The sequence below is a fragment of the Oncorhynchus masou genome, chromosome 12, assembly GCF_036934945.1.
Source record: "Oncorhynchus masou masou isolate Uvic2021 chromosome 12, UVic_Omas_1.1, whole genome shotgun sequence".
Classification (NCBI taxonomy): domain Eukaryota; kingdom Metazoa; phylum Chordata; class Actinopteri; order Salmoniformes; family Salmonidae; genus Oncorhynchus; species Oncorhynchus masou.
In genome coordinates this window covers 15,533,048-15,551,380 of record NC_088223.1, presented here as the reverse complement: position 1 = coordinate 15,551,380, position 18,333 = coordinate 15,533,048, and the positions used below count along the sequence as shown (strand labels likewise).

At 45.2% G+C, this 18,333-nt stretch overlaps 1 protein-coding gene across 1 annotated transcript in view; it reads right to left on the bottom strand.

Annotated features, from left to right (window-relative positions):
- The window catches only part of adgrb2 (adhesion G protein-coupled receptor B2), a 600,103-nt gene that overhangs the window by 154,858 nt on the left and 426,912 nt on the right, over window positions 1–18,333 (bottom strand). The window contains exon 16 of the mRNA XM_064979676.1: window positions 17,965–18,008. Coding sequence (XP_064835748.1) covers window positions 17,965–18,008 — 44 coding nt within the window. The remainder of the gene's footprint in view (window positions 1–17,964; window positions 18,009–18,333) is intronic.

Below are 18,333 nucleotides of genomic sequence, written 5' to 3'. Positions count from 1 at the left end.
CATGACCCAGCCAGAGAGAGAGAGAGGGACATGACCCAGCCAGAGAGAACGAGAGAGAGAGAGGAGGGACATGACCCAGCCAGAGAGAGAGAGAGGGACATGATACAGCCATAGAGAGAGAAAGAGGGACATGACACAGCCAGAGAGAGAGACAGGGACATGACCCACCAGAGAGAGAGAGAGAGAGGAGGGACATGACCCAGCCAGAGAGAAAGAGAAAGAGAGACAGAGAGGAGGGACATGACTCAGCCAGAGAGAGAGAGAGGGGGATATGACCCAGCCAGAGAGAGAGAGAGGGGCATGACCCAGCCAGAGAGAGAGAGAGTGGGACATGACCCAGCCAGAGAGAAAGAGAGAGAGAGAGGAGGGACATGACCCAGTCAGAGAGAGAGAGAGAGAGGGATATGACCTGGCCAAAGAGAGAGAGAGAGAGAGAGAGACATGACCCAGCCAGAGAAAGAAAGAGATTGGCTTTTTACCAAATTACCGTACAACAGACCATGTATTCACCCTGCACACCCTAATTGACAACCAAACAAACCAAAACAAAGGCAAAGTCTTCTCATGCTTTGTTGATTTAAAAAAAGCCTTCGACTCAATATGGCATGAGGGTCTGCTATACAAATTGATGGAAAGTGGTGTTGGGGGTAAAACATACAACATTATAAAATCCATGTACACAAACAACAAGTGTGCGGTTAAAATTGGCAAAAAACACACACATTTCTTCACACAGGGTCGTGAGACAGGGATGCAGCTTAAGCCCCACCCTCTTCAACATATATATTAACGAATTGGCGCGGGCACTAGAAAAGTCTGCAGCCCCTGGTCTCACCCTACTAGAATCCGAAGTCAAATGTCTGCTGTTAAATTTCAACATACCAATTAGGATTTGGCTAAAAATACTTGAATCAGTCATAGAGCCCATTGCCCTCTATGGTTGTGAGGTCTGGGGTCCGCTCACCAACCAAGACTTCACAAAATGGGACAAACACCAAATTGAGAAATTGTAGGGCTATTTGGCCCTACACAGAGAGTACACAGCGGCAGAATACCTGACCACTGTGACTGACCCAAAATTAAGGAAAGCTTTGACTATGTACAGACTCAGTGAGCATAGCCTTGCTATTGAGAAAGGCCGCCGTAGACAGACATGGCTCTCAAGAGAAGACAGGCTATGTGCACACTGCCCACAAAATGAGGTGGAAACAGAGCTGCACTTCCTAACCTCCTGCCCAATGTATGACCATATTAGAGAGACATATTTCCCTCAGATTACACAGATCCACAAAGAATTTGAAAACAAATCCAATTTTGATAAACTCCCAAATCTACTGGGTGAAATTCCACAGTGTGCCATCACAGCAGCAAGATTTGTGACCTGTTGCCACGAGAAAAGGGCAACCAGTGAAGAACAAACACCATTGTAAATACAACCCATATTTATGCTAATTTATTTTCTATTGTATACCTTAACCATTTGTACATTGTTAAATCACTGTATATATATAATATGACACTTGTAATGTCTTTAGTGTTTTGAAACTTCTGTATGTGTAATGTTTACTGTAAATTTGTATTGTTTATTTCACTTGGTATATTCACTTTATATATTATCTTCCTCACTTGCTTTGGCAATGTTAACACATGTTTCCCATGCCAATAAAGCCCTTGAATTGAATTGAATTGAAAGAGAGAGATTACCCAGCCAGAGAGGAAGAGAGAGAGAGAAGAGGGAGATTACCCAGCCAGAGAGAAAGAGAGAGAGAGAAGAGGGACATGACCTATCCAGGGATAGGGAGACATGACCCAGCCAGAGAGAAATAGACAGATGACCCAACTAGAGAGAGAGAGAGAGAAACATGACCCAGCCAGAGAGAGAGAACATGAGTGAGGGAGAGGGAGAGGGAGAGAGAGAGCGAGAGAGAGAGAGAGAAACATGACCCAGCCTGACAGAGAGAGAGAGACATGCCCAAGCCATTGCTTTGGCAATGTTAACACGTTTCCCATGCCAATAAAGCCACTTGAATTTAATTGAATTGAGAGAGAGTTGACCCAGCAAGAGAGAGAGGGAGAGAGAGAGAGAAATGACCCAGACAGAGAGAGAGAGACATGACCCAGCCAGACAGAGAGAGAATGTTTACTGTTAATATTTATTGTTTATTTCACTTTATATATTCACTTTATATATTATCTACCTCACTTGCTTTGGCAATGTTAACACGTTTCCCATGCCAATAAAGCCCTTGAATTGAATTGAATTGAATTGAGAGAGAGAGATGACCCAGCCAAAGAGAGAGAGAGAGAGAGAGAGAGAGAGAGAGAGAGGGAGAGAGAGAGACATGACCCTGCCATTGAGAGAGAGAGAGAGAGAGGGAGAGAGAGAGACATGACCCTGCCATTGAGAGAGAGAGAGAGAGAGAGAGAGAGAGAGAGAGCTGATAGATCACCACTCTATGACCTGCCCTCACACAGCATAGGAGCCCAGACCAACCAGCCAGGCTTCACCATCCCTGGCTGCTGCACCCCTCCTCCCCAACACAGAGAACAGCCTCCCACTGACAGCGGCACTGGCACAGACCAGCCACACCCCAGCTCCAACACCCACCAGCCCCCCCCCTCTGCCACCTCCAGTCCAGAAGAAACACTGGCTAACATCGTCCTGTTGATGGACTCAAATGGGACGCTTGTTCAGGAGAAGAAACTTTTCCCTAGACACAAAAGGAGAAAGGTGTGGTGCCCAACAACGCAGAGGGCCAAGGAGCTGATTGATAAGGCCCATCTCGGGTCGCCAAGCCACCATCATACACACCGGAAGCAACGACCTGCGTGCTCAGCAGGAGAGGGTGGCGACTTCACTACGGGGAGTGATTGAGAAGGCGTCCGCTTCCCCAACTCAAGAATCGTGGTGTCAACCCTTCTACAGAGGAAGGACTTCCACCCTGCCACAATCCAAAGAATAAACGCCAGCCTCTCCTGGGACTGTGCCCTGCGACCCAATGTACACCTGGCCCACCCTCGATCTGGACTGTCTCTATGACCATGTTCACTTGTACAGGGGGACAGTCCCCATTCTTGCTAAGACTCTCAAGGACGTCGCTTTAAACCGCAGTCCGACCTCTCCACCCAGGAACAGCGGAGCAATCTCCACCCCGCCAAGATCACCGAGACAACACCCGGGACCAGCACCCTGGAACCCCCAGCCACGACCACAGCACCACCAACCTCAATGCCCACCACAGCCAGCGCAGCACAGACCACCCCAGACCAGCTTCAGAGCCACCCAGATGAGGCCTCCCACCCCCTGCCCCCCACCGCAGACCCACACTTGGAGGAGCCACAGCCTAGCAGGCAGGCTGTGAGAGGAGCAACTGGCCCAGCCCCCACCAACCAAATGAGTGACATTAAACAAATGCTGAGTCTACTATGCTCACATGTGATAGGCCGAGGGTCATGGTAAGATGAGCACAAGAACTCCACCATCCTCACACTACACCACCCAAGTGGCATGACACAAATTCTATATTAAATTATAAACAAATCACATTTGCATGATAAGTGTTTACTTTAATTGAAAAATCCTATTTTAATAGTTCTTATTGGATTGTGAGTCTTTGTCTCATTTTGAAGGTAAAAAAAAAGTCATGAAATCTTTTTACGTTGCATGTTGGAATTTACAAGGCTTGAAGTCCTCTGCTTTTGGACTGAAGAGCAGAAACCCAGACTTCCTGAAAGATATTGATGATGTTGATATTGTAGTAATACAGGAAACATGGTGCAGAGGTGATGTTGATATTGTAGTACTACAGGAAACATGGTGCAGAGGTGATGTTGATATTGTAGTACTACAGGAAACATGGTGCAGAGGTGATGTTGATATTGTAGTACTACAGGAAACATGGTGCAGAGGTGATGTTTCCACTGGCTGTCCACTAGGTTATAGGGAGATAATCATACCATCCACTAAATTAAAAGGAATCAAACAGGGCAGAGACTCAGGGGGAACGCTGATATGGTATAAATCTGAACTAATTAATTCAATCGAATTGATCAAAACAGGAGAATTCTTTATATAGTTAAAAATCAACAAGGAGACTATCTGGACAGATAAAACCATCTTCCTCTGTGACACATACATTCCCCCCTCAGAGTCACCCTACTTCAATGAGGAGAGTTTCTCCATTCTAGAGGGGGAAATTAGTCACTTTCAGGCCCAAGGCAACGTACTGGTCTGTGGAGACCTGAATGCTAGAACAGCAGAAGAACAAGACACTATTAACAGTCATGGGGATAAACACCTACCAGGAAGCAACAACCTTTCCCTCCCCACAGACCCCCACAGAAACAACTATGACAAAGTGAAAAACAAAAACGGAGTACAGCTCGTGAAGCCCTGTGGAACACTGGGTCTGTACATAGTCAATGGTAGGCTGAGAGGGGACTCTTTAGGTAGGTACACCTACAGCTCTGTGGAACACTGGGTCTGTACATAGTCAATGGTAGGCTGAGAGGGGACTCTTTAGGTAGGTACACCTACAGCTCTGTGGAACACTGGGTCTGTACATAGTCAATGGTAGGCTGAGAGGGGACTCTTTAGGTAGGTACACCTACAGCTCTGTGGAACACTGGGTCTGTACATAGTCAATGGTAGGCTGAGAGGGGACTCTTTAGGTAGGTACACCTACAGCTCTGTGGAACACTGGGTCTGTACATAGTCAATGGTAGGCTGAGTGGGGACTCTTTAGGTAGGTACACCTACAGCTCTGTGGAACACTGGGTCTGTACATAGTCAATGGTAGGCTGAGTGGGGACTCTTTAGGTAGGTACACCTACAGCTCTGTGGAACACTGGGTCTGTACATAGTCAATGGTAGGCTGAGAGGGGACTCTTTAGGTAGGTACACCTACAGCTCTGTGGAACACTGGGTCTGTACATAGTCAATGGTAGGCTGAGAGGGGACTCTTTAGGTAGGTACACCTACAGCTCTGTGGAACACTGGGTCTGTACATAGTCAATGGTAGGCTGAGAGGGGACTCTTTAGGTAGGCACACCTACAGCTCTGTGGAACACTGGGTCTGTACATAGTCAATGGTAGGCTGTGGAACACTGGGTCTGTACATAGTCAATGGTAGGCTGAGAGGGGACTCTTTAGGTAGGTACACCTACAGCTCTGTGGAACACTGGGTCTGTACATAGTCAATGGTAGGCTGTGGAACACTGGGTCTGTACATAGTCAATGGTAGGCTGAGAGGGGACTCTTTAGGTAGGTACACCTACAGCTCTGTGGAACACTGGGTCTGTACATAGTCAATGGTAGGCTGAGAGGAGACTCTTTAGGTAGGTACACCTACAGCTCTGTCAAACACTGGGTATATACATAGTCAATGGTAGGCTGAGAGGGGACTCTTTAGGTAGGTACACCTACAGCTCTGTGGAACACTGGGTCTGTACATAGTCAATGGTAGGCTGAGAGGGGACTCTTTTGGTAGGTACACCTACAGCTCTGTGGAACACTGGGTCTGTACATAGTCAATGGTAGGCTGAGAGGGGACTCTTTTGGTAGGTACACCTACAGCTCATCCCTTGGCAGCAGCACTGTAGACTACTTCCTCACCGACCTAAACCCAGAGTCTCTCAGAGCCTTCACAGTTAGCCCACTAAGACCTCTCTCAGACCACAGTAAAATCACAGTGCATCTGAGAAGAGCAGAACCCAACCATGAAGCATCACGGCCCAATAAATTACATGGTACAAAACAGGCCTATAGATGGAGTGCAATCAGTACAGACATCTACCAAAAAGCAATTAGTAGCCAAAAAATACAATCTCTCCTGGACAACTTTTTAGCCTTAACCTTCTCCTACAGCAATGAAGGTGTAAATTTGGCTGTTTGGAACATAAACTTTATATTTGACAAATTAGCCTCCTTGGCTAATTTAAAGAAGCATAAGAGCAAACCAGGATTAACAAAAAATGAAAAATTGTTTGATAATGATTGCAAAAAGTTTAAGAAAGTCATTGAGAAATATAGCTAATCAAAAACACTGAGAACCAGACAACAAGAATATACGACTTCAATATTGGAAAACACTGAAGCAATACAAACACACCCTAAGAACAAAACGGAACAGCACATTAGAAATCAGCTGGATTGAATTGAGGAATCCATAGAATCAAACCACTGCTGGGAGAATTTAAATAAATTAAACAAACCTCATCATGAGGAATTGGCTATCCAAAAAGGAGATATGTGGAGAAATCACTTTGCAAACCTCTACAGCAATATAACAAAGAGCCCAGAACAAAAAGATACAAGAAAAATGACAAATCCTTGAATCAGCAGTCAGACTATCAGAATCCTGTGGATACACAATTACAGAAGAAGAATCATTGGAAAGACTATACTCTCCAACCCAGAAAGACCTGTGGCGCTGGTGGTATTTTAAATGAAATGATCAAATATACAGACCACAAATTCAAATTGGCTATACTCAAACTCTTCAACATTATCCTCACTGCATGTATGTTCCCCGATATTTGGAACCAGGGATTGATCACACCAATCTATAAAAATGGAGACAAATTTAACCCAAATAATTACAGAAGAATTTGCGTTAACAGCAACTTGGGCAAAATTCTCTGCAGTATTATAAACAGGAGACTACATCATTTCCTTGACGAACACAAAGTCCTGAGCAGAAGCCAGTTTGGATTTTTTTTAAATGATCGTACAACAGACCACATTTACACCCTCCACACTCTAATTGATAAACAAGTAAACCAAAACAAAGGCAAAATCTAAACGTGTTTTGTAGATTTCAAGAAAGCATTTGATTCAATTTGTCACAAATTTATTTTTTATAAACTAATAGAAAGTGCTATTGGAGGGAAAACATATGATTTTATTAAATCAATGTACACTAAAATCAAATGTGCAGTTAAAATTGGCAACAAGTAAACAGACTTCTTCTCTCAGGGACGGGGAGTGAAACAGGGCTGCCCAGTAAGTCCAACACTATTTAACATCTACATTAATGAATTGGCAAAAACATTAGAAGAATCGGCAGCACCTGGTATCACCCTACACAACACTGTGTACGCAGATGACCTGGTGCTGCTGTCTCCCACTAAAGAGGGGTTACAGCAGCACATAGATCATCTTCACAGGTTCTGTCAGACCTGGGCTCTGACCGTTAACCTAAAAAAACTAATATAATGATATTCCAAAAAGGTCTGGAAATAAGGATGACAAATATAAATTATATTTGGCCACAGTTCTATTAGAACACACCAAAAACTAAACATATCTAGGACAAAATATCAGCAACACAGGTAGCTTTCACATGGCTGTTAATGAGCTGAGAGACAAAGCAAGAAGAGCATTCTATGCAATTAAAAGGAACATCAACATCGAAATTCCAATTAGAATCTGGCTCAACATTTTTCAATCAGTTATAGAACCAATTGCTCTATATGGCAGTGAAGTTTTGAGAGTTTTGCAAGACTGTATTGCAAGTGCAAACAAAAACTCCAAATAACGCATGTAGAGCAGAATTGGGCCAATACCCCCTCCTCATTTGAATAGAAAAAAGAGCCATCAAATTTTACAACAGTCTAGAAACAAGTGACCCCAAAACATTCCATCAACCAGCTCTACAATGTCAAGAGATGAAACAAGAGAAGAGTCCCCTCAGCCAGCTGGTTCCGAGGCTCAGTTAACCAACCCAAACCAACCCCATAGAGCCTCAGGACAGCACTCAGAAAATATGGCCCAAACAAATCATCACAAAACAAAAATAAAAATATATCACCTATTGGAAAGACACCACAAAAAAAATCTAAGTAAACTTCAATGCTATTTAGCTCTAAACATGGTGGCAGACTATCTGACCACTGTGACTGATAGAAAACAGAGGAAAACATTGACTAGGTACAGACTCAGTGAGCACAGTCTGGCTATAGAGGCCGGTCATCACAGACAAACCTGGCTGCCCAGAGAGGACAGGCTGTGCTCACTCTGCTCCAGGGGAGAGGTAGAGACAGAGCTGCCTTTCCTATTACACTGTGACAAATACTCAGACCAAAGAGAATATTTCTTTCCCAAAATTATAATTTAATACAAATAATTTGAAACTATAAAAGATGAAGGAAAAAAAAATATTTATTGGGTGAAAAGCAAAAATGTGCAGTTTTGGCAGCCAAATATGTGTCCTCCTGCCACATCCTGAGGGACAGCCAGTGAAAAGTGCAAAATAATGTTGACAATATTTCCCATCTTGTTTTGTTTTGTCTTTATACCACGTCATGTGTCTTCTCAGTCATGATGACACTGGTCTTCTACCATTGCTTTAATGTATTGTTGTTCTCATTAATATTGTTGTTGAAGTTGTTAATGGTAATCCCATGTCCACTACTACTAATATTATTGCTGTTGGTCCCACCATTTATTTATATATAAATATATATATATATATATTTTATATATAAACATGTATTTTTATTTTTATTTTTCGACATGTATACTTTGACAATGTAAGTACTAATGAACTTGCCATGTCAATAAAGTCAATTGAATTGAATTGAATTGAGAGAGAGAGAGAGAGAGAGAGAGAGGGAGAGAGAGAGAGGGGGAGAGAGAGAGAGGGAGAGAGAGTGAGAGAGACATGACCCAACCAGAGAGAGAGAGAGAGAGAGAGAGAAACATGACCCAGCCAGAGAGAGAGAGAGAGAGAGAGAGAATGTGAGAGAGAGACATGACCCAGCCAGCCAGAGGGAGGGAGAGAGAAAGAGGGACAGACATGATCCAGCCAGAGAGAGAGAGATAGATAGACCTTATTTTATCCTGTGTCCTTAACCATTTGTACATTGTAAAAACACTGTATATATATATATAATATGACATTTGTAATGTCTTTATTGTTTTGAAACTTCTGTATGTGTGATGTCCACTGTTCATTTTTATTGTTTATTTCACTTTATATATTATCGACCTTACTTGCTTTGGCAATGTTAACACATGTTACCCCATGCCAATAAAGCCCCTTGAATTGAATTGAATTGAGAGACATGAACCAGCCAGAGAGACAGAGAGAGAGAGAGAGAGAGAGAGAGAGAGAGAGAGAGAGAGAGAGAGAGAGACATGACCCAGCCAGGGAGACAGAGAGAGAGAGAGAGAGATAGAGAGAGAGAGAGACATGACCCAGCCAGGGAGAGAGAGAGAGATAGATAGAGAGAGAGAGAGAGAGAGAGAGAGACAGAGAGAGAGAGAGAGAGAGAGAGAGAGAGAGAGAGAGAGACATGACCCAGCCAGGGAGACAGAGAGAGAGAGAGAGAGAGAGAGAGAGAGAGAGGGAGAGAGAGAGAGAGAGAGAGAGATAGAGAGAGAGAGACATGACCCAGCCAGGGAGACAGAGAGAGAGAGAGAGATAGAGAGAGAGAGACATGACCCAGCCAGGGAGAGAGAGAGAGATAGATAGAGAGAGAGAGACATGACCCAGCCAGGGAGACAGAGAGAGAGAGAGAGAGAGAGACATGACCCAGCCAGGGAGAGAGAGAGAGAGATAGATAGAGAGAGAGAGAGAGAGAGACAGAGAGAGAGAGAGAGATAGAGAGAGAGAGACATGACCCAGCCAGGGAGACAGAGAGAGAGAGAGAGAGAGAGAGAGAGAGAGAGAGACATGACCCTGCCAGAGAGACAGAGAGAGAGGGAGAGAGATAGAGAGGCATGACCCATCCAGAGAGAGAGAGCGAGAGAGAGAGACATGACCCAGCCAGGGAGAGAGAGAGAACTATCATCTACAGAGAGATGAACCTGGAGAAGAGTTCCCTAAGCAAGCTGGTCCTGTGGCTCTGTTCACAAACAGACCCCACAGGACAACAACATAATTAGACCCAACCAAATCAAAAAGATCATTGCTTGACACAATGGAAAGAATTTACAAAACAAACTGAGCAAGCTAGAATGTTATTTGGTCCTAAACAGAGAATGCAGAGTAGCAGAATACCTGACCACTTCAAGTGAAGAAAAGTAGCTAACTGCTCTCTCACGTCTCTTCATTGAGCAGTGCAGCCCAAGTAGAGTCGTTGCTATGGATACATAAAACACATTTCAGTTGAAAGCATTCAGTGGTACAACAGGCTAGGTATCCCCGTTCCCTGTCCTTTCCCTTTCCCTCCATGAACAGACCTCATTCAGAGTGAGCAGCGCTCAGAGAACGAGTGACAGACAGAGCAGCAGCTAATGGATTTACTGACAGAGGTAGTTATTTTTGATTTCAGGGTCGAGCCTTACATTTGGAAGTAGCAATTTGTTCTGGTTAGGGTAGGGGTAGGTTGTATGGTAGGGGTAGGGTAGGTTCGGGGTAGGATAGGGTAGGGGTAGGGTAGGGTTGGGTAGGGTAGGGTAGGGGTAGGAGTTGGTGTTGGTAGAGTAGGGGTAGGGGTAGGGGTAGGGGTAGGGGTAGGGGTAGGGGTAGGGGAAGGGGTAGGGGAAGGGGTGGGTAGAGTCGAGTAGAGTAGAGTAGGGGTAGGGCTAGGGCTAGGGCTAGGGCTAGGGTAGGGTAGATTAGGGTATGGTAGAGTAGGGTAGGGGTAGGGTGGGGTAAGGTAGGGTGTGTGTGTGTGTGTGAACCCATTAGAGACCTCATTCCACCTGAACCCATTAGAGACCTCACTCCACCTGAACCCATTAGAGACCTCACTCCATCTGTACCCATTAGAGACCTCACTCCACCTGAACCCAGGGACCTCCCTCCACCTGAACCCATTAGAGACCTCACTCCACCTGAACCCAGGTAGAGACCTCACTCCACCTGAACCCATTAGAGACCTCACTCCACCTGAACCCAGGTAGATATCTCACTCCACTTGAACCCATTAGAGACCTCACTCCACTTGAACCCAGGTAGAGATCTCACTCCACCTGAACCCATTAGAGACCTCACTCCACCTGAACCCAGGTAGAGACCTCACTCCACCTGAACCCATTAGAGACCTCACTCCACCTGAACCCAGGTAGAGACCTCACTCCACCTGAACCCATTAGAGACCTCACTCCACCTGAACCCAGGTAGAGATCTCACTCCACCTGAACCAAGTTGCACACAATTTGACACAGATCCATTAATATGATAAACAGAGAGAGAGAAATAAAGACATACTGTAAATAGAGAGAGTGAGGGAGAGAAAGAGAGTGATAGAAAGGGAGCGAGAAAGAGAGCAGAAAGAGAGAGAGAGAGCAGAGAGAGAGAGAGAGCAGAGAGAGAGCAGAGAGAGACAGAGCAGAGAGAGAGCAGCGAGAGAGAGAGAGTGATAGAAAGGGAGCGAGAGAGAGAGAGAGAGGAGAGAGAGAGCAGAGAGAGAGTGATAGAAAGGGAGTGAGAGAGAGCAGAGAGAGAGAGAGAGAGAGAGAGAGAGATAGAAAGGGAGTGAGAGAGAGCAGAGAGAGAGAGATAGAAAGGGAGCGAGAGAGAGCAGAGAGAGAGAGCAGAGAGAGAGAGCAGAGAGAGAGAGCAGAGAGAGAGCAGAGAGAGAGAGAGCAGAGAGAGAGAGAGAGAGAGAGAGAGAGAGAGAGAGAGAGAGAGAGAGAGAGAGAGAGAGAGAGAGAGTGTGGATGTGGGGACACCAGATGGTGAGGACATATGGGCCTAAAAAAACAAAACACAACAAAACTGAACTGTGAACAGAAACTGCTGGCCAACGTAGCATTTTACTTTCCGCACGAACGCACTCACACACGCACGCACATGCACACACTTGGATAAAACATGGATACACACACTCACACACACACCTTCAGGCTTACAAACACTCAAGGGGAGGGAGTGAGATTTGCTCAAGAAATGTGTGTCCCGATGCTGCCCTTAAATCCCCAACTGAGTGTATGTTTTAGAAATTGACAGGATACACACACACACACACAATTATCTCTACAGGAAGTCCGTATGAATTAATACAAGTCATATATAGGGGGCGGCAGGTAGCCTAGTGGTTAGAGCGTTTGGGCGTATCCGAAAGGTTGCTGGATCGAATCCACAAGCTGACAAGGTAAAAGGTTCTGTGTTTCTCCTCCACTAGAGAGGACAGTAGTGGAAGTGTTCTCTCTGATGCTCTGTGTTTCTCCTCCACTAGAGAGGACAGTAGTGGAAGTGTTCTCTCTGATGCTCTGTGTTTCTCCTCCACTAGAGAGGACAGTAGTGGAAGTGTTCTCTCTGATGCTCTGTGTTTCTCCTCCACTAGAGAGGACAGTAGTGGAAGTGTTCTCTCTGATGCTCTGTGTTTCTCCTCCACTAGAGAGGACAGTAGTGGAAGTGTTCTCTCTGATGCTCTGTGTTTTTCCTCCACTAGAGAGGACAGTAGTGGAAGTGTTCTCTCTGATGCTCTGTGTTTCTCCTCTCTGATGCTCTGTGTTTCTCCTCCACTACTGTCCTCTCTGATGCTCTGTGTTTCTCCTCCACTATTGTCCTCTCTGATGTTCTGTGTTTCTCCTCTCTGATGCTCTGTGTTTCTCCTCCACTACTGTCCTCTCTGATGCTCTGTGTTTCTCCTCCACTACTGTCCTCTCTGATGCTCTGTGTTTCTCCTCCACTACTGTCCTCTCTGATGTTCTGTGTTTCTCCTCTCTGATGCTCTGTGTTTCTCCTCCACTACTGTCCTCTCTGATGTTCCGTGTTTCTCCTCTCTGATGCTCTGTGTTTCTCCTCCACTACTGTCCTCACTGATGCTCTGTGTTTCTCCTCCACTACTGTCCTATCTGGTGTTCTGTGTTTCTCTTCTCTGATGCTCTGTGTGTCTCCTCCCTGATGTTCTGTGTTTCTCCTCTCTGATGCTCTGTGTTTCTCCTCTCTGATGCTTTGTGTTTCTCCTCTCTGATGCTCTGTGTGTCTCCTCTCTGATGTTCTGTGTTTCTCCTCCACCACTGTCCTGTCTATCTGTCTGTTTCTCTGCCCCTGGAGGTTTGTCTTGTTCTTGTGACAAGGGGGTTGGGAAAGGTGAAACACTTCTGTAAACAAACTTTTTGTACTGCAGTATGTTGTTATATCTCTGTAGGATCCTTTCTCAGGTACCCATCAGTCTCCCAATCTCCCTGGGTTATAGACACACACTGGGACATGTACACACACACAATTCTCCCTGGGTTACAGATAAAGGCACTACTGTGCTCATCTTCCCTGAGCCCCTACCAGAGGAGCATGCACACACACACACACACACACACACACACACACACACACACACACACACACACACACACACACACACACACACACACACACACACACACACACACACACACACACACACACACACACACACACACACACACACACACACACACACACACACGCTATAATCCTGGGTGTTTGGATGTATTGCTGTGTGACAGTGATCTCTGTACCTCCCTGCTTGGTAATCAGACTGGCTGGCTCCAATGTTAACGATTGGGAAGTTAATGTGACTGGTTGGCTCCTATGTTAATGATGGGGAAGTTAATGTGACTGGTTGGCTCCTATCTTAACGATGGGGAAGTTAATGTGACTGGTTGGCTCCTATGTTAACGATGGGGAAGTTAATGTGACTGGTTGGCTCCTATGTTAACGATGGGGAAGTTAATGTGACTGGTTGGCTCCTATCATAACGATGGGGAAGTTAATGTGACTGGTTGGCTCCTATGTTAACGATGGGGAAGTTAATGTGACTGGTTGGCTCCTATGTTAACGATGGGGAAGTTAATGTGACTGGTTGGCTCCTATGTTAACGATGGGGAAGTTAATGTGACTAGTTGGCTCCTATCTTAACGGTGGGGAAGTTAATGTGACTGGTTGGCTCCTATGTTAACGATGGGGAAGTTAATGTGACTGGTTGGCTCCTATGTTAATGATGGGGAAGTTAATGTGACTGGTTGGCTCCTATGTTAACGATGGGGAAGTTAATGTGACTGGTTGGCTCCTATGTTAACGATGGGGAAGTTAATGTGACTGGTTGGCTCCTATCTTAACGATGGGGAAGTTAATGTGACTGGTTGGCTCCTATCTTAACGATGGGGAAGTTAATGTGACTGGTTGGCTCCTATCTTAACGATGGGGAAGTTAATGTGACTGGTTGGCTCCTATCTTAACGATGGGGAAGTTAATGTGACTGGTAGGCTCCTATGTTAAGGATGGGGAAGTTAATCTGGATGCTAATCTGGAGGCTGGTTAATTTTCTTTGCAGACCTGATTCTTTCCAAGATGGAAGCCACCACTTTGATGAACGCCAATATTCCTTCTGCTTACAGTATAAAGTGGAATTGTTACCATGCCAACCAAACAGTATTGTGTACGGTCTGTGATTGACATACTATGAAATGGGAGAGTGGATCTGTATGCACAGCTCAGGTGACCACTAAACAATTTGAGCACAGCTCAGGTGACCACTGACCAATGAGAGTCCAGCTCAGGTGAACGCTGACTAATGAGAGCACAGCTCAGGTGACCACTGACCAATGAGAGCACAGCTCAGGTGAACACCGACCAATGAAATTCAAATCTGATGTAAACAGGCAAAACATTTTTTTGAAAAAGCTGTTGCGCTGCAACTCACTGCCTTCCTGAAAACAAACAACGTATACGAAACGCTTCAGTCTGGTTTTAGACCCCATCATAGCACTGAGACTGCACTTGTGAAGGTGGTAAATGACCTTTTAATGGCGTCAGACCGAGGCTCTGCATCTCCTAGACCTTAGTGCTGCTTTTGATACCATCGATCACCACATTCTTTTGGAAAGTTTGGAAAGCCAAATTGGTCTACATGGACAAGTTCTGGCCTGGTTTAGATCTTATCTGTCGGAAAGATATCAGTTGGTCCCTGTGGATGGTTTGTCCTCTAAAAAATCAACTGTAAATTTCGGTGTTCCTCAAGGTTCCGTTTTAGGACCACTATTGTTTTCACTATATATTTTACCTCTTGGTGATGTCATTTGGGAAACAGAATGTTAATTTTCACTGCTATGCGGATGACACACAGATGTACATTTCGTTGAAACATGGTGAAGCCCCAAAATTGCCCTCGCTGGAAGCCTGTGTTTCAGACATAAGGAATTGGATGTTTTACTTTTAAACTCATTTACTCCTGAGGTGCTGACTTGCTGCACCCTTGACAACTCCTGTGATTATTATTATTTGACCCTGCTGGTCACCTATAAAACTTTGAACATCTTGGCCATGTTCTGTTAGAATCTCCACCTGGCACAGCCAGAAGAGGACTGGCCTCCCCTCATAGCCTGGTTCCTCTCTAGGTTTCTTCCTAGGTTTTGGCCTTTCTAGGGAGTTTTTCCTAGCCACCATGCTTCTACACCTGCATTGCTTGCTGTTTGGGTTTTTAGGCTGGGATTCTGTACAGCACTTTGAGACATCAGCTGATGTAAGAAGGGCTTTATAAATAACATTTGATTTGATGACCAATCGATAAGTAATATGTAGGATATGTTTGACTACAGACTCTGCCTGTTAGGTGTTGATTAATTGATTGATTGATTGTGTACATTATTCTTCAAAGGAATAGTATTTCCACTGCTCACTAAAGGCTTTGTAGTTTCAATTTAACTGTATGTTACACATCCAACATTTTCTATTTTAAATCATCAAAATATTCACTTCAAATTCTCCCAAGAGTGGCATCACAGCACAATTTAAGACTAATTTAAATAAAAAAGAATCCAAAATAAAACACGTGATGAATGTTGCCTTTGAGCAGTTGAGCATAGAGACAATCCTGTGTTTATTCTCATTGACGCATTTAATTATGCAATTAAAAATGCGGCTGGAAACTGTCTTCACTGTATTAATGAATGGAAGAAAACAGAGCTATTAGATTAAACCCCCCCCCCACACACACACACACACACACACACACACACACACACACACACACACACACACACACACACACACACACACACACACACACACACACACACACACATCCAACAGGGCGGCTAACGTGTTAACCCTCGCAAGGCTGCAGGCCCAGACGGCATCCCCAGCCACGCCCTCAGAGCATACACAGACCAGCTGGCTGGTGTGTTTACGGACATATTCCATCAATTCCTTATACCAGCCTGCTGTTACCACATACTTCAAGAGGGCCACCATTGTTCCTGTTCCCAAGAAAGCTAAGGTAAACTGAGCTAAACGACTACCGCCCCGTAGCACTCATGTCCGTCATCATGAAGTGTTTTGAGAGAATAGTCAAGGACCATAATCACCTCCACCTTACCTGACACCCTAGAACCACTCCAATTTGCTTACCGCCCAAATAGGTCCACAGACGATGCAATCTCAACCACACTGCACACTGCCCTAACCCATCTGGACAAGAGGAATACCTATGTGAGAATGCTGTTCATCGACTACAGCTCAGCATTTAACACCATAGTACCCTCCAAAATTGTCATCAAGGTTGAGACCCTGGGTCTCGACCCCGCCATGTGCAACTGGGTACTGGAATTCCTGATGGGCCACCCCCAGGTGGTGAGGGTAGGCAACAACATCTCCACCCCGCTGATCCTCAACACTGGGGCCCCACAAGGGGGCGTTCTGAGCCCTCTCCTGCACTCCCTGTTCACCCACGACTGCGTGGCCATGCACGCCTCCAACTCAATCATCAAGTTTGAGGACGACACGACAGTGGTAGGCTTGATTACCAACAACGACGAGACGGCCTACAGGGAGGAGGTGAGGGCCCTCGGAGTGTGGTGTCAGGAAAATAACCTCACTCTCAATGTCAACAAAACAAAGGAGATGATTGTGGACTTCAGGAAACAGCAGAGGGAGCACCCCCATATCCACATCGACGGGCCAGTAGTGGAGAGGGTAGTAAGTTTTAAGTTCCTCGGCGTACACATCACAGACAAACTGAATTGGTCCACCCACACAGACAGCGTTGTGAAGAAGGTGCAGCAGTGCCTCTTCAACCTCAGGAGGCTGAAGAAATTCGGCTTGTCACCAAAAGCACTCACAAACTTCTACAGATGCACAATCGAGAGCATCCTGTCGGGCTGTATCACCGCCTGGTACGGCAACTGCTCGACCCACGACCGTAAGGCTCTCGAGAGGGTAGTGAGGTCTGCATAATGCATCGCCGGGGTCAAACTATCTGCCCTCCAGGACAACTACACCACCCGATGTCACAGGAAGGCCATAAAGATCATCAAGGACATCAACCACCCGAGCCACTGCCTGTTCACCCCGCTATCATCCAGAAGGCGAGGTCAGTACAGGTGCATCAAAGCAGGGACCGAGAGACTGAAAAACAGCTTCTATCTCAAGGCCATCAGACTGTTAAACAGCCACCACTAACATTGAGTGGCTGCTGCCAACACACTGACTCAACTCCAGCCTCTTTAATAATGGGAAAATATATCACGAGCCAATTTAAACAATGCTACCAAATATAATGTTTACATACACTACATTTTTCATCTCATATGTACATGTATATACTGTACTCTATATCATCTACTGCATCTTTATGTAATACATGTATCACTAGCCACTTTAAACTATGCCACTTTGTTTACATACCCTACATTACTCATCTCATATGTATATACTGTACTCGATACCATCTACTGTATCTTGCCTATGCCGTTCTGCACCATCACTCATTCATATATCTTTATGTACATATTCTTTATCCCTTTACACTTGTGTGTATAAGGTAGTAGTTTTGGAATTGTTAGGTTAGATTATTCGTTGGTTATTAGAACTAGAAGCACAAGCATTTCGCTACACTCGCATTAACATCTGCTAACCATGTGTATGTGACAAATTCATTTGATTTGATTTGATAACAAAAAGCAAAGAGCATGCAGATTGAATATGTATTTGAGAGTGTGTGTGTATGTGTGCGCGTGCATAAGTGTGAGTGAGTGCGTCCGTGCACACAGGCGTGTGTGTCTGTGTGTAGAGAATAAAAGTGACTTACAGGTTCCCATAGTCCCAGACAACACACTGAGGATCTGATGTGCCCTGGAAGAGACAAAAAACGACAAGAACATATCAACTGTTACTACCAGAGGAGAGGGGGAGTTGGAAAACGGTAGTGAGAAACTGTTACTACCAGAGGAGAGGGGGAGTTGGAAAACGCTAGTGAGAAACTGTTACTACCAGAGGAGAGGGGGAGTTGGAAAACGGTAGTGAGAAACTGTTACTACCAGAGGAGAGGGGGAGTTGGAAAACGGTAGTGAGAAACTGTTACTAGCAGAGGAGAGGGGGAGTTGGAAAACGGTAGTGAGAAACTGTTACTACCAGAGGAGAGGGGGAGTTGGAAAACGCTAGTGAGAAACTGTTACTA